Source organism: Ruditapes philippinarum, unplaced genomic scaffold, assembly GCF_026571515.1.
Source record: "Ruditapes philippinarum isolate M1 unplaced genomic scaffold, ASM2657151v2 ctg1028_1_1_1_1, whole genome shotgun sequence".
In the NCBI taxonomy this organism is placed as follows: Eukaryota; Metazoa; Mollusca; class Bivalvia; order Venerida; family Veneridae; genus Ruditapes; species Ruditapes philippinarum.
This window is the reverse complement of record NW_026864813.1, coordinates 149,823-174,299: the sequence shown is the minus strand read 5'-3', so window position 1 is coordinate 174,299 and position 24,477 is coordinate 149,823. Positions and strand designations below refer to the sequence as shown.

The 24,477-nt window shown below is 32.0% G+C and overlaps 1 protein-coding gene across 1 annotated transcript; it reads right to left on the bottom strand.

The window, feature by feature from the left end:
• Positions 1–20,775: 20,775 nt before the first annotated feature.
• LOC132726895 (uncharacterized) lies at positions 20,776–24,376 on the bottom strand. Its single transcript, XM_060712305.1, has 7 exons — positions 24,321–24,376; positions 23,872–24,102; positions 23,224–23,421; positions 22,856–22,921; positions 22,038–22,262; positions 21,422–21,623; positions 20,776–20,898 (listed from the first exon to the last, which is right to left on the bottom strand). Coding segments are annotated over exons 1-7 (963 nt in total). The 5' UTR covers positions 24,361–24,376; the 3' UTR covers positions 20,776–20,897.
• Positions 24,377–24,477: the final 101 nt, after the last annotated feature.

Sequence of the window (24,477 nt, the reverse complement as noted above, 5' to 3'; positions counted from 1 at the left end):
TGGCTCACTAATGAGATCCCACGTCTCATCGCCAGTGATGATATTTGCGAAAGATCGATTGCAGTGTTTAGGGAACCGTTTCAACAATTGTTTGGAGTTCTTACCAGAGCAAGTTTTTGGTCTTTTGTAAAGAGATTGGGTATAAACCATCACTTATCCTCATTTTAATTATTTTACGTCTTAGAATTGTATAACCGGCTCTTCCAGAGATACCAACGCATTTAGCTTTATACCTAGTTGTTAATCTTCCATCAGTAGCAATCAATCCTTTACTAGTTCAACCTTTTTTGGCGAAGTTGTAGTATTCGGAAGGCGTGCATGAGTTGCATCTTTTACTGAATCCACACCACTTTTTAATTTCTTACACCACCGTGTGACAGATGAAAAGGAAAAAAAGTTAATTGTTTCCATAAACACGACATTTTTCATTTCATATGTCTTCCGCCTGTATACCAAAAATACAGCGGTTCTTAATATAGGATCGTATTTGGTCAGTAAAAGGAGACCTTTTTCCAACCATTTTTTGCCATTTCTTTTTTGTCGTACGGCGAGGTGAGACTACCGAAGACAAGGCGCAGACTGATGAAATTGAAGAGTTTATAAAGACATCAATTGAAATACAGAAAGACTTGACCAAGGTTAAACAACCAGTTATTAGACCTGCTAGACAACTCTGTAAACCTGAGGAACCATTTAAACCTAAATGTGATGCCAAATTTAAGGTAATTACACATAGATTTCAATATACTTAGTTTTCATCAGAAAGACTTTGTGTGCTTGTTTAAGCAAATGAATGTAAATGCAGAGCCAAAATATTTTTGATAGACAAGACTAAAAGTGTATTCTCTAAATTCTATGTATCAGTATTCTAAGGGAATTTGAGAATGTCATCATTCATGCCTTTTTATTAAAACGTTTTTCCGAGAGATTCAAATTTGATCGAAATATGCAGTATAATCCTTTGTTCTTATTGAAATGTCATTTTACAAAGCTGCATTGTCAGGTGTATTGAATTAATTAAAAAGTCCATTATTACAACTTACACTTCAGTGACATTCAAGTAAATTTGATACATGTTCTCCTGCCCACCTCATTAGTTTTGTATTTTGATATCTTTTTTATGGTGATATTTTAAGTGCAGTTCTATTATCATAACGCATTTCTCTGTACCGTCAGATCAATCCTGGTCTTATTGAAAAGGTCGGTTGATTTTTTTCCAGTATAATCTGACTCGCACGGTTTCTGCATTAAAAGAGGATCCATGGTATTAAATGAAGCTTTGTAATCCAAAATGAATGGCATTTTGTTATTGATTCTTACAAAGTTAATGGAAGTTCATTGATCTGTAGAGGAGACTGAAAATATATGCAAATTTATTTGTTTAAAATCAGTCCTCTGTGTGAAATGATAGTTTATATGAAAAGAGAAATATTATAATAGAAAACATTGTAAATCTCTTTATCATAGTTTTGATTAATCAGAAAATCAGATTTTTTTCTGTGGTTAAAAAAGTATAAAAACATCAAATTTGAAATTCTTACATAGACCAACCAGGAAATTATACAAAGGTTAAATAAGATATACATGTGTAGACTGATATTTTGTGTTTTTCTTAGCCTGATTCTGCTTAAGCCGGTGCTAGGGGGCGTGGACGGTAGTTTGCACTTGACAGTACCGTCCATGAACAGACTCAATCAAACAGAGCCTGCAACATTTTCAATTTTGCCGTGTTGGGCTCTCTTAAGGGATTTTTATTTCTCTCTATTTTATCGCCACATCAGCGTTGTTTGTGCCGTGTGGAGGCCGTAAAAAGACACCCCGTACATTCAATCATGGATGTTATATTTCCGATCGTTCAGCATGACATAATTGTTGTGCTTGTGTTATTTTAGTTTTTTTCTATTCGGCATCTTTCTAGTTGGGTGGTTCTAGTATTCCTAACTTGAATACTGTTGAATCACCCTTATGATATGTGGCCTGCTTTTTAAATTTGTCTTTTGACGTCATATCTGTGATATGCAGGCTTCATAACCTCAGATCCCCTTTCAAAATTCCATTTTAATTAGACCGCTCATTGTTTTCTCGTTTAGGGCACATGCATTTTTTTACTTGGGGGACCATATGCCGCTTTTCATGGAATGGCACTAACGTGTCACATTGAAGGTTCCATGATAACCGCCATATGAACACATTTGCGGATGTTTCAAAATTCTAAATTTACCAGTTCATGTTAAATGTTGAATTCTGCTTAAGCCGGTGCTAGGGGGTGTGGACGGTAGTTTGCACTTGACAGTACCGTCCATGAACAGGCTCAATCAAACCGAGCCTGCAACATTTTCAATTTTGCCATGTTGGGCTCTCTCGAAGGAATTCTAATTTATCTCTATTTTGAGTGAAAACTTTGCATCTTTTGGTCATTTTTCACAATTTAAACAATTATTCTGGTAAAAGGAGTGAGCGAAGAAATTTTCCACAGAAATAATTGATTTAGACATACATCCATATGGAACACTTATCTCTAGTCCCGTCATGTCAAAAAACCTCAGTTGAGTCAATTTAAATTCATATGTTTTTGTCTGTGTATATTTTATGTGTACAATTCTTTTAAAAGGTCATAATAATTGAAAACTTAACGTCTTTGACAATAAGTGGTATTTTGAAAAGTTGATGAAACAAGGGGCTTTTTATGCTAAGTCAGTATATATTTTATAGTTATGTGTCGAAATAAATTAATTTTAAATGTAACTTATACCTTTTTAGGTTCTTGTGAGTTATTGTGTGCAATAATTAAATGAAATATATTACATGTATATGTATAAAAGAGATTTTCCATTATTTATTTTCTATGTTTTTTTTACAGTAATCAAATAAAATAAATATGTCAAGCCAGTTTTAATCAGATGCTAAAATAAATTTAGGATATTTAGCCGGTCAATGCTTAATAATCTTTACAACTTGTTTTTTTTCTTATCTATTTAATTGTACAATCTTTATCATTTAGTAATCAAATTTATTTGGACATTTATGGTTTATATTTTACAAAGAAAAGATAGACATGAAACTTTCAGACTTGTAAAATTGTGAGCAAATATAGTTAACACTAAGGTAACAGAATGTAACTTATAAATCTAAAATACTTACCTTAGTTAGCTGTTTGGTATTTGATAAAAAAAACACTTACCTATGAAATGGCAGCAATGTTAATGACTTATCTGTGCTACAGATATAGAGCCTACATAGCCAACAAATGTCAATACAAGCTGACCAGTAAAGGTCTTCCTGCTGGCTGCTCAGTTAAAAAATGATGATAATGAAACAACTCAAACTCATAATAGACAAGTCCTGATCCAAAGCAGGACTAGACGAGCCCTAATTCATAGCAGGACAAGATACATGTATAGTCCAAATATTTAGACGTGAACCGCGGATTTGAAGCTATACTTTACTTTAAATCAAATCGCTTTCGAATTTTCCGATAAACGTAAAACTGTTAAAAAAAGAAAATGGGAAGTCTTTCAATGAATGACTACACAAGATAGTGCTTAACTCAAAGCAATGCAATATGTGTCCTATTTCATAACAGAGCAAGACGCATCCTAATTCAGATCAGGGCATGCCATGTCAGCAGGGTCAGACAAGTCCTAATTAATAATAGGGCATTGCAATTCTTAATTCATAGCAGGGCCATAGAAGTCCTTATTCATAACAGGTGCTGCACATGCCTTAATTCACAGCAGTTAAATATAAGTCATTATTAAAAGCAGGGCAAGAAAAGTCCTAACTCAGGACAAAGCATGTCCTTTTTCAAAATAGGTCGTATTCGTGTTTTTTAGTTTTAATGGTGAAACAAAAAGTACATCTAACTTTGGCAATTATTTGAGGATAACTATCTTAATAAAGATTAAGTTAGAAATATAGATGGTGATTGACATTTTCATATCTTACGATCTCTTTTGATAGAATTTAATTAACTTTTTTATCCGGATCAACAGTTCTGACTTAGTTAAAAAATATCCTAGTTTATTTTCTATGATGATATCTGATAAGCACAAATACTGGCTGTAAAACGTGACCTTTTGATGACATAAGTAATATTTGCATACATGAATTGACTTTTTATTGTGTTTTTTTTTATTCCCTTTACATGTAATAACCTTTGTCACCACTGTACAGTATGACTAGGCTTCATACTTTAAAATTTTCTTTCATCTAGATTATCACCGAAATTGATAATGGACAGTCCCAAAAATTGGAAGCTTTATTATTTGCAATAGGTATAATATTTGCTTTTGTTAAGTTTTCTTACTTTAATGACTACCATCTGAATTATATTTATTGAAGAAAAATTCCACAATACAAGCCAGTTTTTCGGCGAATCATATTTTTGCCTAACAATTGTTAAGAAAATCTTTGCTATAATAAGTTCTAAACATTACAGAGCGTTCCATAATAATAACAAAGTCATAGCCCCTTGTGGCTAATGGGTTGCCGTTTATTGTTGAGGCATAAGAATTGCAGCCATCGTTTATCAAAAATTACAGCCACAATTCATCTCCAAGCGTGATCGTAGGAGGCGACAAAGTGGGTTCTATGCATCTCTATGCTCCAGCAGGTGAGGTGGTTTTGACCCCTAGTGTTGTTTTGAAGTTCGTAACACCTGAGGTTAATCAAAATCATCTTTCCTGTTCCGGCGCCATATGACCTGTGTTTGTGCACAGTTAAATCAAATAACGAACCAGCAACATATATATCTGCAAATTGCATAATATTTTATATACGTGCATAATACCTAAATATTGTCTGTATTATGTAATAACCCCTTATCCCGCTAGACTCGGAAATGATAAGCTTTTGCCACCAATCTAGAGTCGCTCATCCCCTTTACATCTGTGCAGTAAGGCCAGACTCTGTCTTGTTGGCTTTGTGTCTTTCAAATTTCATCTTGATACCTCTAAATTGACAATTGACAGTTCCAAGAAGGGAAGAAATCCAGCAGACTAACATTAGATAATAATAATAATTCTGTAAAACAAGAGGAATCAGTGATCACACGTGTCGCTTCATGATAGCCATTACTCGACATAAAATCATTCAACCTTAAAACCTGTGTAATCTGCACAAGAACTTGAGCTACCGATCAATCCTGTAAAGTTCCATTGAAATTGCATCAGAGGTATAACAGGAGTGTTCCGGACAAATAATAAAATTAAAATCATTAACAGGCTAGAACTCGTAAAATGTTGATATTATTCACAATAAGACTTAGTACTGATAATTATTGTAAAGTTTGGATGAGATTGCACCAGTAGTTTCTGAGGAGTAGTCCGGACAAGTTTTGCGACGGACGCACAGACTGACTGACTGGCAACAGAGAATGATCCCTATATGTCGCAACTACTCCGTAGAGGCGACACAAACATGAGAAAGATAAGAGTATGAATCAAATTATACATTTTAATTTATTTTTAATGTTGATGGTCGAATTCGGAGGTGTTAATGCATTGTATATAATAAAGGTCTTGCCATCTTTTCTTTTAATATGTAAAGCGTGCTAGTGATTATATAATTGTAAGCGTTCATTGAAATTTTGTGAGAAAAGTCGTGTGAATTGTTGACGTGACGGTTTTATTACTTTTGAAAGGAGCAGCGTTATTTGTTGACTAAGATATCAAATAATGAAGAACCATATAAGTGCTTGATTTTCGTTTCACATGTATCAATCTTATTTGTTAAATTCATTCATTAGTTGAGGTAACATGTAATTTATTGAACCGCAATTAGCGTTCACATCTTATGGGGGAGTAACAGAACGGAGACTATGTGATATTTTAATGCAATAGAATTTCAATAAATGGTCTGAGAAAATCATTTGTGTATATTATAAAATTAATAATCCTTTTCAGGGTTTCATTGACTAAACAGAATGCTTTGCATTAAATCCTTGAAATCGTTGAACATTCAATGGCTTTCCATTGAACGGTGTACATTCACTGGCTATCCATTGAAACATGGTACATGCCCTGGCTTTTCATCGAATCGGTGTACATGCACTGGCTTTCCATTGAATCAGGGTGCATTACTGGCTTTCTATTGCGTCGGTAACATGAACTTGCTTTCCATTTAGTAGGTGTACATGCACTGGCTTTCCATTGAAATCGGTGCACATGCACTAGCTTTCCATTGGATCGGTGTACATGCACTGTCTTTCTATTGGAGATTATGTCATTGTTCTGGCTTTAGGGCGTATACTTAAAAAGTTTATTTAACTCGCAGAATCCGTTTCAGAAGAAATTGAATATAAACTGTAATGAGTTGCAAAGCCTATTAAATATATTTAAAAAGATATGTACTTTTTAGCGCTTCATGAGCGTCAACTGATAAAGAATATGTTACTGTCGTTAACTTAGATATAACTAGGTTAAGAAGTTTTAACACCCACCATAGGCGGAGATAATTCTAAACCACTTATTTGACATATCTGATAAAATCCATAAGTTTTACGTACATGTGAGAGATTCTCATCTGTTCACTCACAAAATACAATCGGATTGGCATAGCGTCAAGAATTATGTCAGTATGTTTTAGCAAATTATATAAGTTTCGGAGCAAAATTACAAAAGAATTAACAAAAATAAAGTTCAGTCCTTGATAGTTTTATATTAGTTCAATAATTATTTATCTGAGAGGTAAACAATGTTTCATTACCTCTGATTAATTAGTATTATCTCAATGTTGATAAAGACAGCGCTTCAATATATAAATATGCGATTGCATTCTATTAATGTTAGAAATGGGATATGACGAGCATTAACGAGTCTCTGAAGAGTTTGTAACATAAATGTTCAGTACGTTGTTCAGTGGATTGGTCTACATTGAGCACATTTCAATAAGTATTTCAAATATTGATACAAAAAAGCAAGAAAATATATTCTTGTAAAATATTGCTTGAAAAGAAATGTTGATAAAGTTCTAGGTGATTTAGTATGAATATTTAGTATGAATAAGGATATTTTGTTCTAGAACATTTTATTATCTACTTTATAGATATATGTAATATCGGACCACATATCCCATGCTTGACAACAGCATCCATACGAGACGAGATTATAATAATTAAGTAGTTTTTGTCTGGTAATAAATACTAACGTAATTATTTCTTGAATAACAATACCTTCCATTATATACTAGTTATCTTTAAGTTATTTTGTTTGTTTGATTGATTGGGTTTTACGTCAAACCGACACAGTATATGTCATATGGCGAAGTTCCAGCTTTACTGGTGGAGGAAGATTTCAGGTGACCTTCCGTGCATTATTTCAGGCACGAACGGGCACCTGAGTAGAACCACTAACGTTCCGTAAGCCATATGGATAGCTTCCTCACATGATAAAATCCAAAGTCCTTGTCGGGATTCGAACCCACAGCGGTACAGGGCAAGTGATTTGAAGTCAACGACCTTAACCACTCGACCACTGCCGCCCCATCTTAAAGTTAAACAGATAATAGTGACAGAAGATAAAATATGGAACATATTCTAAGTATCACTTTAAAATATCTTTGGGAAACATTCACACAAACGTATGTGCACCCGCACGCAATGCAATGAGGCATTCGTCAGTTGCCTTGAAAGTCTCGACATTTTTGGAAAGTGACGAGATACTTCATTATACTGTGGCACTTTAGAAATTATACAAACAAAATAATAGTATTAATTAAAGCTTGATATTCCTAATCAACTCTTTATTGTTATTGATTCTTATAAGTTAACTTTATATTCAGTGCTGGAAATTTATGCACATTTAATAATCAGTTCTTGTAATTTGTAAAATGATCCATTTGTTTGTACATTCAGCTCTCGTATTTTATGTTATTTGTTTCATCGCTATTGTCAATATTGGATAATTGGTTCACATATTCTAGTAACAGTTTATAAATATATATATTATCCTTTGCAGTGGCGTTGTTCGATTTTAACTATTGATCCATTTGACTTAATGAATTCTTTTTGCTTTGTTAATTCAAAATGATATGCAAGTTAATGTTTTTAAGTACTTTTATCTCAATGGTAAAATGTCATTCCTTGCACGGGGATGAAACAAGAGTCAAGAGAATGAAAAAAAAACCTTTACACCATGTAAAGAACTAACGGTCTTTTACTTTTAATGAAATGTTTTCTTACAAAATCTGTACTTTCAAATCTTTAATTCTCTTATCTTTTCTGCCGGTTTTCAAATCATTATTATAGTTTGAAATAAAACCGCGTCTTTCATTGTAAATATGTATCTCAATAAATTACAAAACAGTTTTTTTGTGTGTTTAACTATCAATCAATAAGCTATTCTAGAAAGCATATTTACCAATTTTATTTCTCTCAGGGAAAAAATAAGAAAGAAAGAAAGAAAGAAAGACAAACAAACAAACAAAAACGATAGGTAAATATATTATCATACCATACTCAATTTTCAAATGTGCTTAAATAATTATCTCAATCCTTCAAAATACTCACCTTCATGTGGTGTACAAAGTCTTTTTATCCAATTTTTAAATGCGTTTTCATAATCATTTCGATGTAAACTGTTCAGACACTGTAAAATAGCCAAACCGAGATTTTTGTGCGTTTGATATTTTCTTCCTGCATGGTGTTTTTTGAGCCTCGCAAATAAACAAAAATACAAGGGGGGGGGGTTGACGAATAAGGAGGGGGAAGCTTGACAACCTTTTCCTGTTTGTGTGACGAGGCATATATACAACAGCGTGACACCACGGAAACCAGTTGCAGGACGACGGTTTTTTAACATTTCTTTAATTTATTTATTAAGTATGTTGCCTTTGTAAAAATTGGCATTTTTATATTTACTATATGGTACGGCAATTTGAACAGCAGGACATTGATTGGTAAAGAAAATTACATACATGACCTTATTGACGCTCATGGTGCGTTTTCCTATGAAAGGTCTTTGACTTCATTTGGTTGCTCATATTTGTTATCTGTCTTTCGCTTTGGCTCATTAAAGTGATCCCACGTCTCATCGCCAGTGATGATATTTGCGAAAGATCGATTGTAGTGTTGAGAGAACTGTTTCAACAATTGTTTGGAGATTCTTACCCGAGCATGTTATTGGTCTTTTGTAAAGAGATTGGGTATAAACCATCTGGCACTTATCCTCATTTTAAATCACTTCTTAGAATTGTATAACCGGCTTCTACAGAGATACCAACGCATTTAGCTATATACCTAGTTGTTAATCTTGCATCAGTAGCAATCAAATCCTTTACCATTTCAACCTTTTTTTGCGAAGTTGTAGTTTTGGGACGGCGTGCATTAGGTGCATCTTTTACTGAATCCACACCACTTTTTTTTATTTCTTACACCATCGTGTGACAGATGAAACGAAAGTTCATTGTTTTCATAAACACGACGTTTTTCATTTCATATGTCTTCCGCCTGTATACAAAAAATTCAGCGGTTCTTGATATAGGATCGTATTTGGTCAGTAAAAGGAGACCTTTTCCCAACCATTTTTTGCAATTTCTTTTTGTCGTACATCGAGGTGAGACTACCGAAGATGGAATTGAAGAGTTTATGAAGACATCAATTTAAATACAGAAAGACTTGAACAAGGTCAAACAACCAGTTATTACACCTGCTAGACAACTCTGTAAACCTGAGGAACTATTTAAACCTAAATGTGATGCCAATTTTAAGGTAATTACACATAGATTTGAATAGTTTTTTTCACAGAAAATTTTGTTGCTTTTTTTAAGAAATGAAGGGTAATCCCAAACCAAAAATTTTTTTAATAGAAAGTCAAAAAGGTATTTTTAAATTTCATTACCAGTATTCTTGGGGAATTTTGAAAATGTCATATTCATCCCTTTTTAATTTTTTTTTCCCAGAGTTTAAAAAATTTAATCAAGATATGCATTTAAAAAAAACCTTTGTCCTTTTTTAAGTCTTTTCCCAAATATTTAAATTTTTTCAAGCTGCTTGCAGGGATTAAATTAAATTAAAAAATTTCCTTATTAAAATTTTAAAATTCAGTAAAATTTTCCAAAAAATTTGGGATACACCCCCTGCCCCCCTCATTATTTTGTTTTTTGATATCATTTTTTTTGGGGTACTTTAAGTAAGTTGTATTGCAAAATAAGGGTTTTCCCTATCCATCGGTCAACCCAAGGTTTATTAAAAGTGATTTATTTTTCCCCCGGTATATAACCCTTTTTCGACGTTTTCCCTTTAAAAAAAAGGACCCAATGGTAAAATGTTTTTTGTAACCAAATAAAGGGCCTTTTTTTTGTTATTGTTTCCTTCAAATTTTAATAAATTTTCATTAATTAGACAAGACTGAAAAAATATCAAAATTTATTTTTTTAAAAATCACCCTGGGGTGAAATTATTTTTTTAAAAAAAAGAAAAATTAATTATAAAAAAACTTTTTAATTCTTTTCATAGTTTGTTTAAATCAGAAAATAGAATTTTTTTTGTGGCAAAAAAGTATAAAAACATAAATTTTTAAATTCTTACATAGACCAATAGGAAGTATAAAAAATTTTAAATAAATAATACATTTGTAGACTATATTTTTTTTTTCTTACCCTATTCTGTTTTAGGGGTGCTGGGGGGCGTCGAGGGTATTTCATTTGACCGTACGTCCATAAACAACTCAATAAACAGGCCCCTTTTTTTTAAATTTTGCCGGGGGGGCTTTTTAAAGGGTTTTTTATTTCTCTATTTTATCCCCAAAAAAAACATCAGCGTTTTTTGGGGCCGTTAAAGGGCCGTAAAAAGACCCCCGAATTTCAATGGGAGTTAATTTCCGACCCTTTAAAGATCTTCAGCAAATAATTTTTGGGTTTGTTTATTTTATTTTTTTTCTATGCATTTTCTAGGGGTTTTGGTTTTTAAAGTATTCCAAAATTGGAATACTTTGAATAAACCCTTTATGAATTGGCCTGTTTTTTTAAATTTTTTTGAGCAAATTTGTGATAGAAACCCTTCAAAAACCTCAGACCCCCTTAAAAAATTCTTTTTAAATTTAGTCCGCTATTTTTTTTCTCTTTGGGCCAATCATTTTTTTATTTTGGGGGACCAAAATGCCCCCTTTTAAATGAATGGCACTAACGTTCACTTGAAGGTTCCATGAAACCGATATGAAATTTTTGCGATGTTTAAAAAATTTTTAAATTTTTACCAGTTTCATTTTAAATTTTGAATTCTGCTTAAGCCGGCTGGGGTGGGACGTATTTGGGCATTTAACATCCCGTCCATAAAAGGGCCAATCAAACCGACCCTGAAAAATTTTCCCCAATTTTTGCCGTGGGGGCCTCCCTTAAAGGAATTTTTTTTTAAATCTCTATTTGAAAATTTTGCATCTTTTGGTCATTTTTCAAATTAAAAACAATTTTTTCTGAAAAAAGGAGGAGCGAAAAATTTAACAGAAAAAATTTTAAATTTAGACTACTTTCAAAGGAACACTAATCTCTAGTTCCCGTCATGTCAAAAAACCTCAGTGGCGAAGTCAATTTAAATTCATATGTTTTTGTCTGTTATATTTAATGTGTACTTCTTTTAAAAGGGTCATAATTAATTGAAAACTTTACGTCTTTGACAATAAGTGGTATTTTGAAAAAGTTTGATGAAACAAGGGGCTTTTTATGCTTAAGTCAGTAATATATTTTATAAGTTTATGTGTCGAAAATAAATAATTTAAATGTAACTTAACCTTTTTAGTTCCTTGGGTTATTGTGTGCAATTAATTAAATAAAATATTTATTACATGTATTTATGTATTAAAAGAGATTTTCCAATTATTTATTTTCTATGTTTTACAGAAATTTAAAATTAAAATAAATAAATTCAAGCCATTTTTTAATCAGATGCAAAATAAATTTAGGAATATTTAGCCGGGTCAATGTGCTTAATAAATCTTTACAACTTTTTGTATTTTTTTCTTATTATTTAATTGTAACAATCTTTATCATTTAGAAATAAAATTTTTTTTACATTTGTTTTTTTTTAACAAAAAAAAATAAAATAAAAACCTTTCAGATTTTATTAAATTTGGGTGACAAAATATAGTAAAGTTTAGGTAAAAAAGTAATTTTATAAATCTAAAATATTTAAATTCGTTAGCTTTTTTGGGTTTTTTTGATAAAAAAACCCCCCTTACCTATAAAAAGGGCGGGAAATTTTTAAGGGATTTAAAACGTGCACAAAATTTTTAGAGCCTACAAAAAGCCAACAAATGTAAATACAACTGCCCAGAAAAAGTCTTCTGCTGCGGGTTTAATAGTTAAAAAAATTTTTTTTTAACCCTGCCCCCAAACAGGATTAGACGACCCAATTCTACAGAAAGAACAGTATACCCAAATTTTAGCCCTTGAACCGCAAATTTGAAGTTTTTTTATTTAAATCAAACGCTTTCAAATTTTTTCCGATAAACTAAAACTGTTAAAAAAAGAAAATACGAAGTCTTTCAATGAATGACTACACAAGATAGTGCTTAACTAAAAGCAATGCAATATGTGTCCTATTTCATAACAGAGCAAGACGCATCCTAATTCATATCAGGGCATGCCATGTCAGCAGGGTCAGACAAGTCCTAATTTATTATAGGGCATTGCAATTCTTAATTCATATCAGGGCCATAGAAGTCCTTATTCATAACAGGTGCTGAACATGCCTTAAATCACAGCAGTTAAATATAAGTCATTATTCAAAGCGGGGCAAGAAAAGTCCTATCTCTAAGCAGGACAAAGCATGTCCTTTTTCAAATTAGGTCGTATTCATGTTTTTTAGTTTTAATGGTGAAACAAAAAGTACATCTCATAACTTTGGCATTTATTTGAGGATAACTATCTTAATAAAGATTAAGTTAGAAATATAGACGGTGATTGACATTTTCATATCTTACGATCTCTTTTGATAGAATCGAATTAACTTTTTTTATCCGGATCAGCAGTTCTGACTTAGTTAAAAAATATCCTAGTTTATTTTCTATGATGATATCTGATAAGCACAAATACTGGCTGTAAAACGTGACCTTTTGATGACATAAGTAATATTTGCATACATGAATTGAATTTTCTTTCTTTTATTCCCTTAACATGTAATAACCTTTGTCACCACTGTACAGTATGACTAGGCTTCATACTTTAAAGTTTCTTTTTTCTACATTAACACCGAAATTTATAATGGACAGTCCCAAAAAATTGGAAGCTTTATTCAATAGGTATAATATTTGCGTTTTTTAAGTTTTCTCACTTTAATGACTATAATCTGAATTATATTTATTGACGAAAAAAAATCACAAAACAAGACAGTTATCCGGCAAATCATATTTTTGCCTAACAATTGTTTTATCATATAAACAGCGCAAACCCTTCAAACAATAGAAAGGTCAGTTTGTTTACATTACTCACAAGAAAATTTTTGCTATAATAAGTTCTAAACGTTACAGAGCGTTCCATTATAATAACAAAATCACAGCCGGTTGCCGTTTATGGTTGAGGCATAAGAATAACAGCCATCGTTTATCCAAAATTATAGCCACCATTCATCTCAAAGAGTCATCGTAAGGGGCGAAATACTGGGTTCTATTCATCTGTAAATTCCAGCAGGTGAGGTGGTTTTAACCCCTAGTGTTGTTTTGAAGTTCGTAACACCCGAGGTTAATCAAAATCATCTTTACTGTTCCGGTGCCATATGACCTGTGTTTTTGCACCGTCAAACCAAATAACGAACCAGCAACATATATATCTACAAATTGCATAATATTTTATACACGTGCATAATATCTATATATTGTCTGTATTATGTAATAACCCCTTATCCCGCTAGACTCGGACATGATAAGCTTTTGCCACCAATCTAGAGTCGCTCAGCCCCTTTACATCTGTGCAGTTATGCCAGGCTCTGTCCTGTCGGCTGTGTGTCTTTCAAATATCATCTTGATACCCCTAAATTGATAATTGACAATTCAAGGCATTGTATATAATAAAGGTCTTGCCATCTTTTCTTTAAACATGTAAAGCGTGCTAGTGATTGGATAATAGTAAGCCTTCTTAGAAATGTTGAGAGAAAAGTCGTGTGAATTGTTGACGTGCGTTGTACGCAGACAGGACTTTTTTTTATTACTTTTGAAAGGAGCAGCGTTATTTGTTGACTAAGATATCAAATTATAAAGAAACATATAAGTGATTTATTTTCGTTTCACGTGTATCAATCTTATTTGTTTAATGCACTCATTAATTGAGGTAACATGCAATTTATTGAACCGCAATTAGTGTTCACATCTTATGGGGGAGTAACAGAACGGAGACAATGTGACATCTTAATGCAACAGAATTTCAATAAATGATCTGAGAAAATCATTTGTGTATATTATGAATTAATAATCCTTTTCAGGGTTTCATTGACCAACGAGAATACTTTGCATTAAATGCTTGAAATCGTTGAACATGCACTGACTTTCCATTGAATCGGTGTACATGCACTGGACTTCCATTGAATCGGTGTACATGCACTGGATTTCCATTGACATAGGGTACATGCCTTGGCTTTTCATTGAATCGGTGTACCCATTGAGTCGGTGTACATTTACTGGCTTTCCATTGAAATCGGTGAACATGCAATGGCTTTCCATTGCGCCGAATCAAGGTGCATTACTGGCTTTCTATTGCGCCGGTTACATACACTTGCTTTCAATTTAATATGTGTAAATGCACTGGCTTTCCGTTGAAATCAATTTACATGCACTAGCTTTCCACTTGATCGGTGTACTTGCACTGGCTTTCTATTGGAGATGATGTCATTGTTCTGGATTTAGGGCGTATACCTAATAAGTTTTATTCGAAATCGCAGAATTTGTTTCACGAAAAATTGAATATAAACTGTAATGAGTTGCATATATATGTATCGTAAGCCTATTAAATATATTTAAAAAAGATATGTCCTTTTTAGCGCTTCATTAGCGTTATCTGATAAAGAACATATTAATGGCAGGCATTACCTTAGATATAACAAGGGTAAGAAGTCTTAACACCCACCATAGGCCTACTTACTATATGGAGATAATTATAAACCACTTATCTGACATACTCCTATAGTATAATCAATAAGTATATGTTAGTGTTTATTAAGTGAAATTTTAACAATTAGAAACCCCAAAAGAAGCGAACGGTAAGGAGCTGAAAAGATACTGGTGATTTTTTACGAAAATCCCATGTGTATCAATATTCATTAACTATTTGAATTAACAAAGCAAGAGCTACTTCATATGACAATAAAAACAATACAAATAGTTTTTTAATAAGTGTTCGTGAACTATTATTACGTCCTTTAAATTGTACTCTTTAAAATAGAATCTAGTCATTGTTTAATCCAGACCAATTATGATAAGAAAATTTGACCTTTTGATGACCTTTCTGTGATCTTGTGTGACATTGTATTATAATATCACTGAAGAAAATAGTCTACTTCTGACAGAAAGTCGACTTCGACAGATATGTTTTCCAATTAAATAAACAAATAATCTTATCTTGTCTCATAAGGTTGTTTTTAATTTCCTGTTCTAGTTATTCTGAATTGTCAGAAGCGTTGATGGTTTTATTATTAACGATGGTCACAAGGCTTTGTTTAGGTTTGCATTTCTTTTTTTAACAACTGCAATTTGATGGAAACAATCATAAATGGACACCTCATAAAAGTATAGAAGTTAGCCTTGCTACCCATTATATCAAATATGGTCCAAAAATCCGATAAGGAATAATGTCTAATCTGACAAAAAATGAAAGGAGATAAGTACTTGAACTCAAATAGACTGATGGTATCAAAGTAAGCATTATATTCTAAAGCAATTAACAATTAATTGCTGCCTATTGATTTGTAATAATAATGAGAGTGCAATTTATTAAATACATACTAGGTAATTGTGTTTTAACTACACTGTCCGTTTGCAATTCCAGTTTACGTGTTACAGATTAATCATTCCAAAGGTAACTGAATATTTTATGTATGTTTCCTGTGACATATGGGAGATATTTCCACAGTCTAATGTACTGTTTATATAGGAATGAATTGCTAAGCTATCGCTGATTGCCCGTCTGTCTTAATTGATTAACGCTTCAGATAAATTTAGTTATACTTTTATAATATAGTTCTGCAATATCCTGAATTGTATCAAATTTGTTGTGTTCATCTTCTAAGTGTTATAACTTTAAAGTGATAACTAATGATAAAATGAAGAATCACATCAAAAACTTCTACTGGTGATTCAATATCAGTTTCATGACCACATGAATTATATAACATCAGTGGCGATGATTGTTTCAGTTTGCTCAAGAAAACAGAGAGTCACCTTAGCTTATAGAAGAACAACATTGGAACAATTTCGGCATATGAAACAAAGCTCATTAACCTTGTGAGAGAGAACGAGAGCTAAAACTTTTTAAAACCCAACGACTCTGAATTCATCAAATGATTCAAACATTCAATAATTCAACTTTTGTAGGTCTTTTAAAAGTTTCTGCACAATATTCAAACTTCCTTCAGCTAACACATCGTGAATATCCAGTAACACAGGAATGTAAAAAATAACGCATGAATTGTGCAAAATCAACGCACAATTATTCACACTTATGCCGACACGATCAACCCTACAAGTAAAAGAACCAAAATATATTACAGTACGTCAATTGGAAAGAAAATAAGTTGTGCACATTGCTTTCGATGACTGCCCCACCTCCTTTCCAGAGTTTGATTTATAATATAGGTATTTGTCATTCATTTACATTTTGCTACAGAATTGTGTCAATCCAATGACGCACATTTGACAAATCCTTGTTTGGCCATGTCCTACTTGACAGAACAAGGAACTTATATTAATCTATAAATAAATTCAACAGCTTAAGAGGTAATCAATATAAGCCTTTCTTAATGTCCTTTATATCATTCGACCGGCTCCTCTAAAGTCGTATTACATGAGAGTGTTTGTTTTTTATTTTTGAACAAATATTACCTTTTTACCTAAAATTTTATACTATTAAAATGGTAGGATACTACGTCATCGCGCACATGCAACATACTCCCAATCGGACTGTTCGTTTGTCGACTAGAATATAAAAACAATTTTTATTCTAAAAAAATCGTTAGAATATCAAAATGTAATGGAGAGCATCAAAGTATGACTTTAGTACTTGAAATAATTTATAAACAAAACAAAGACGTTTAAAATTTTACAATTTGGTTTAAGTCTGAAAACTACCTGGTTTAAGCCTAAAAACGGGATAAATTTTATTTGGGAGTCCGAGTGGGCGCATTTAGGGGGAATGAACTTTTTTTGGACTAAACTAGGCAGTAAAATTCTTTTTAAATATTAAAAGTACGAAAAGTAATCCTTGGTGCGCTTCTTTATAACGGGGGCATTTTGCAATGGCGCGATGACTTAGTATCCTAACAGTGTATCTTAGGACATCATAAGTAAGACAACATTACGTTTGATATTGCATGTTTGTAATTTTTAACCCTTTGAATAGGGTCTCACCTTTAACCCGTTGGCGGCAAGGTAAGCAATGTTCGTTATTCGGTAAGTAATGTTTTAAAATATTTTGAAATTTTCCCCAACAAAATAATGACTGGTTTGTCACTATTGAACATATGTAACATATGTTCACTTAAGATATTAAGCGTGTAAAGGGTTAAAAAATCGAGAGAATTTCTGGGTATTTCATCCTCAATTTTATGCCTATGCTGATTTGAAATTTTATACCGAACGGATATGATTTTCTAAAGCAAAACGAGTTTAATGCGACACTTGACATTGCAACCTTTCTGTTACCTCCTGTGGTATTTTATAATAATATGCCGGCGAAAGATAGTTGACTTGTGGCAATAATGTTTTCCAAATAAATCAAACAAATTATATAAGTTTTGCGAAGGTGATTTTAATTTTCTAGTCAAGATCTTCTTAGTTTCTATAAAGATTTAAAAATGTTGCTATGCTGTTATGTGAGCAAAGGTCACAAAACTGTTATTAAAGTTTTCTTTTCTCTGAACGAACCTCTTTGAATCGTCCAAAAACAGTCTATAAGCCATCTCTGCCGCGCATCAACTAATGTTAAGAGATAAATCTTGAGAAAAATGAAGAAATTTTCCGACCTGCATTTCGTTCTTTAATGACGCAAGGTCCATTGTCATCAAATGAGTTAGGCAACGAAAAAATATACAGACAGGCGTTGTATCAGCTTGCAGGTTTTCATTGGTATGTATGGATTGTCGACATTCAATATGGCTTTGGGGAAATCAACAAAAAATATAGATTACGATTTGGCCGCCATTAAAGTTTGTTCAAATCAAACTTAAAATCAGTGTCAAAGTTTTTGTAATTTTCACATTTATGCAATTACATGTTTTATAAATCTTTTGGTAATATGTAACCGTAGCATGTATATTTGTAAGTAGCTTTACAGATATGCAGGTCGATACAAATACTGTCATAAATAAATTGTCGAGAATTACTTATGTCTTATCATCAATAAATAATCATCGAAAAATAAAGTAGAATTTCATACTGCTTTCTTTTGATCGAAACTGCAGGCACTCTATTTTATTGGTTCAATTAAACTAATATCGAGCTTTGATCTTAGTGATCTACATGTGAATGTACATAAACAACTTCTTTAATGACATATGCTCCTCAGAAAAGGTAGTTCTTGCGACAACTTCAATACACTTCCAACACGTTCTCATATTCTCAAGTGTATTTGATTGCTACAAACTATTGTCTCACTATCATATATATATAAGTTCTACATCTAGAGCTTGTGGTAGTATCAATCCCTACAACATGTTTGTTTTTAGCTTATTTAAAAGTCACACATCTTCAAATGTTGCCGAATTTAAAACAGATCACCATTTACGTGTTTAAATGAGCAAGTGCTAGGGGACGTGAACGATAGCTTGCAAATGCATTACCGTCCATGAACAGGACTGTTCACCGTTTTGAGCATTCTATAGACATTCCGATTTTCTTCTAATTAAATAGGCCTTTAATATTTGTAGATGGGCAATTTTTTTGCAGTTTTAGTTAATGATTTATAAATTAATCATTCATATGATAATGTCAATATTAGTTTAGATATGTCGTAAATGAATGATTTTACCTGTTTTATTCTAATGAACATATTTTTAAGTTTCCACAACAAACAATACATGAATTGTTTGTTATGCAATCATAAAGCTATGTTTATTAGCGTAAAGAGTTAAAATTAATATTTTTTTCTGAAATAGGAGTATTCAACTGGAAACTCAGAATGATCCGACGGTATATAGGTTGTATTAGATGTAACAGCACCAGCTTTCATCTTCTAGTAAACAATATTGATCAAAATTTTCAATACGCTGATATTACTGGTTTAAGACTTGTTTACTCCCCTACATGGGTCCGTTCAATAGGGGGAATGCTGTTTTAGTCATTTAGGGGTCGACGAGATATGACCATGGATGCTTTAAAATCGGCTTAAAAGCGGAAAACAAACAAATAACCCTCTGCACGGTACCAATTTAAACTTGCTCAATCGGCACAGCATTGCTACCTTGAATGTTTTTTTAACTTATAAATGAAAAAAAAAACCCATTTCAAATCTGTTCTTAAGCTAATTTAAATAACAAAACAAAGTTGAAACATCAAGTTAATACTAGCAACTTTTATGGGTATCAAGATATTACTATTTGTTACTATTATCACTAATTAAACGCCTGTATTTAACTACCAATGTTGTAACATTGTTTGAATTTTCTCATAATGCGTGTACTGACATTGTTACATCTGTTTATGTGTTTCATCTATATTACAAGTATATTTTTACTTGGTGTTAAGAGCTTCAGTCTATTGCGTCCATTTAATAGTTTATCTCTTAATGTTAGGCCAATTGCAAGACGCGCAAAGACACATTTGGACACTAGACAAAAGGTTAAAAGTTTACTTTTAAAATATTCTTTATTATAAGTTTTAGTCATTCTATATGTCAGTACTTTATGCAAATCATTTGTTTTCATATACAGCACATACATTGGAAATTACAGATCTAACTTAAACAAAGATTCAACAATATCAGCATTGTTTGCAAATGCGTGCATGTATATAATTCATATTACCAAGTGTAGGAAGACTGTGATCGATAAGTATGAAAACATATGTTGTACAATTTCCTTTTTGCCTATGTCCGAGTAAAGCAAATGAGTTTAGAACCATAACTAATAAATTATGTATTCTAATGTAAAGATATCATCATACAAATATTGCAGGACATTAGACATGTAAGGAATATACATAAAATTTAATTACTGTGAATTAACTTAATGTCGTTGCATTAAAATTATGGTTTTGTAATAAGGACATTTTCGTGAATTCTTGAATTAGTCAATTGTCCGGTTTTTTTTTTTCAAAATCAAAATAATAATAAATATATGCAAAAAACTGTAATAAAAAGAACAGGAGAGATAAATTTTTGTTTGATATTAAAATTTAACCCAAATACGACGCTTAAAACCAACATAAATGTAGTTCAATTTCTCGTTTTCAACATGATTTGTATCAGCTGTAGCATTTTGTAGACTTTACTTTATATCAAGACACTTTAATGTTGCAGACCGTTGCGTATTTGCTTTCGTGTATGTGGTTTTATACCTTCATTTTTCACGAGTTTATTTATTATATTTTATAACATAAAAAAACAACAAAAGAAAAAACTTTTCATTTTTATTTTCAACTAATTGTTAAATTAAAAGGTAGCATCTGATTAAAGTAAGACTTGCAAGAAAATGGTCAGTTTACATTTGCTTCCTTCTCATCTCTCCTTTCTTGCTGTCGTTCGTTCTTGTCATTTTTGTATGTTAATCTGTAATAAATAATAATGAATATGAAATCACTTACAAGATATGAATGCTTTTCGGGTATCACATAAAATAAAGGAAACAACGAAATATTGAAGTATGAAAGCTCGAGCAAAACGTTACATATACATGTATAAGTAAATATGCATATTCAAGTCAAATAACATATATATATATCCAAATTTTTTTCCAACTTCAAAGCACTTAAAAAAAGACTGCTAGCTTGAAACCGGATTTTCGCGTAAACATCCGGAATATCATACATGTATACTCTTCTCCGACGCGTAATGGAAAGTCCGAAAAGTCGAATTTGGTTTTGCTTTATTATTACATATTGCTACATTGAATTCGGACTTGAAAAAACATTTATTATTAAATTTGTATATGTAGCAGAAACAAACAACTATAGATAATGAAAAGACAAATATTGTTTAATGCTTATTTGAATACCATAAGACTTTCTCTGAATAAATAGTTTTCCCCAAAATAAATAAATAAATTTAGGATAAACTATATGAGATATCATACTATTTGTATCCATAAACCTCCACTTCACACAGATGGAACTGTGTTTGCTTGTTCCGTAAAGTTACCCTGACATAACGAGCTTGCACTGGATCAAACTTCAAAGACATGAAAGGACCCATTTCGCCCTCCTTGTACGCCACCATACTCCAATTACCAGGATTTTCCTTAGCTATGGAGATTTCAATGTTCTGCGCTCTTTCAGCTAAAATAACAATAATATTCGACATCGGCATTATACTACAAAAACAAATTTGAAATTTTTCAAAAATTGTGATTTCATATTTTTTCTTCCACATTTTGAAAGTGTGTGCGGATTTTCACAAAACTTAAGAAAGTACATCAAACTTTTCACGACCCAATGCCAAATCCATTACCTTAATTTATTGATGAAGAAAAAAAACCCAAACAGTATTTTAAAAAACAACATGACATTACATCATCATTGTACAAGAAGTAACTATGGAATTTAATATGTAACATATGTTTATACGTCTCAATATTAATTCTAATAGCCTATTTCAATTTCATAATTAAAAGCTGCATCTATGAAATTGACACCCATATAAACCGTTTCTTATAGTAAACTCTCCTATAGTAAATAATTAAAAAGACATACTGCCAGCGTCCTGCCTGTTGGTGATGTTAACTTGAGTTATGTCATAGATATCCTGAAGATCGACTTCCCACCAGGGACTTGTATTGTCATCAGTATGGAAACAATGGTTGTTAAACAAATCACTGTCAGCATTACCATCATTCCCTTTGTCAGCAGTCCACTCATTGTTATTATCGAATTTAAACTTACTTGACTGACTGGCAGGTTTTCCAAGAGAAAGAATAGCTGAAGCGAAACATGCTAGTTTAGTGATTATGAACGTTTACACTATTAACATTTAATTTACAGTTTATTTTTGCATAAGGTTGTTCCCTAACACTTAAGACAAATCGTCTGTTTATTTTAGTTAGAAAAAAAATTATCTGGAAACAAATTGATCCCTCGGAATCATTTAACACAACAAAATTACAAGAGAATTGCAGACTCGGCTTGATTGAGTCTGTACATGAGGGATAATGAATAAGTGCAACTTCCTTCACGCCCCCTTAAGTCCTTACACAATGTGTTGGTTGATTCTTAATTTAAAAGCAGACAAGAACATGGTAACAGCCCATGACCAGATAAGTATTGTAAACCATTACATTTGCTTAACAGAAAGGAGAATGTTTTGTGTAAAGTAAATCGATACTTTATGTTAGTTATGCATTAATTCATTTGAATTCATAATTATATACAAATGAAAACTGCCTCGATAACATATTTTTATGTCTGTTTTTTACCAAGTAAACAAAAGCATCCAAGAAAGCTAACAAGGTATGCTTACTTATTTTCACAGCTTTTTCCATAAAAGCCAGACGCACATATACATACGAAGGTACTGGTCCCATTTGTACACACGCCGCCGTTAAAACATAGATTCACAGCACAATCGTCGGCAGGAACATCTTAATAAAAATGACTTTAACGTTAATCCAACAACAAGAAAATATAAATTTGATCACGCTGAGAGATATTAATGAAATATTCTGAAAATGTAGGTTAGATAAAATAAATATTTTCAATATTAAAACATTTTCAACTTTTTAGCTTTAATAAAACAGTTATCTTAAGGAAATAATTTTTGCTGTTTTTTTAATATTTTAATGCCACACAGAGAATGGCGATATATTAGACCTAGATAAAAACAAAATACATAATAAGGCCTAACTTTTATTGAGCTCGTTATATTAAAAAAGGTATGCCTTACTTTCTCCAAAGACTTCCACTTCACATAAATGTAAATATGTTTGTTTGTTCCTTAAAGTTACTCTAACGTAACGAGCTTTCACTGGAGCAAATGTTAAAGATATAAAAGAGCCAATTTGACCTTCGTTATACGCTACCATCTGCCAGTTACCAGGATTTTGTCTTGCTACGGAGATTTCAACACTCTCTGCTCTTTCAGCTACAAACACAAATAATATTTGCAGGCACAGCAATTTCTATAAAGATATTTGTGAATAATGGCTGAATATTTTGTAAATACTTTGTTAACATTTTGAGGAACATACCTAGTTTAACGGACCCCAAAAATTCAGATTATCACACTGTAAGAGAATATATGCAACAAAGAAACGCGTGCATACTCTGTTAGTTTTTGGGTTCGCTTAAATAGATTCTATCCGAGTGATTTTTATGTAGACAACTATTTAAACTAACACAATGTTTTAAAAAAATATTGATACTCTGCAATCGTTGTGAAAGTTGTTTTTATGAACTTTAACCCAATGAGGCTTAAAATAGCCTGTTTCAAAATTGCCTCTATGAAATTAAATAATTAACGCTAGATAAAAATATCATTATATAAAGTGAAATATTTAAGTAAATGTATAGAAAACGGTTAAAAGCTACATACTGCCAGCGTCCTGCCTGTTGGTGATGTTAACTTGACTTATGTAATACACATCCTGAAGATCGACTTCCCACCAGGGACTTGTATTGTCATCAGTATGGAAACAATGGTTGTTAAACATATCAGTATCAGCATTACCATCATTCCCTTTGTCAGCAGTCCACTCATTGTTATTATCGAATCTAAAATTACTTTGCTGGCTGGCAGGTTTTCCAAGGGCAAGATTTACGAGAGCTGAAGCAAAGAAATTGTCAGTTAAGTAATCATGAAACTTTTACACGTTATATTTCATGATATATTTCTTTACATATTTTCCTTAAAACTGTAACAAAATCGTTTTAAAATCAATTAGAAGTTCTTGCATATATATGTATAAAATATTTAAAGAATAGTTTTTGAAATATTTAGTACTGAGTCTCGTTTTAATGTTCGTTTTAAAGCTGATATTTTACCTGCATTTGATTGTGTTGTTTTCAGAGCAACAATAATCATCGAACCTACCTGAAATAGTATAAAGCATAAAGTTTTTAAATGTTTGCATTCCATAAGTTTCTTATGATTATTTTACATATATTGTACTTGTATGAATGGTAATTTTATCTATTTTAA

Excerpts from the sequence above, each read along its gene's own strand:
- LOC132726895 (XM_060712305.1), bottom strand. The coding sequence starts at position 24,360 with ATGATTATTGTTGCTCTGAAAACAACACAATCAAATGCAG. Across the intron at positions 22,922-23,223 it reads AGTGGAAGTCTTTGGAGAAA|ATGTTCCTGCCGACGATTGT; the intron begins GTAAGGCATACC and ends ATTTTTATTAAG. Across the intron at positions 21,624-22,037 it reads CAACAGGCAGGACGCTGGCA|CTGAAAGAGCGCAGAACATT; the intron begins GTATGTCTTTTT and ends TTGTTATTTTAG.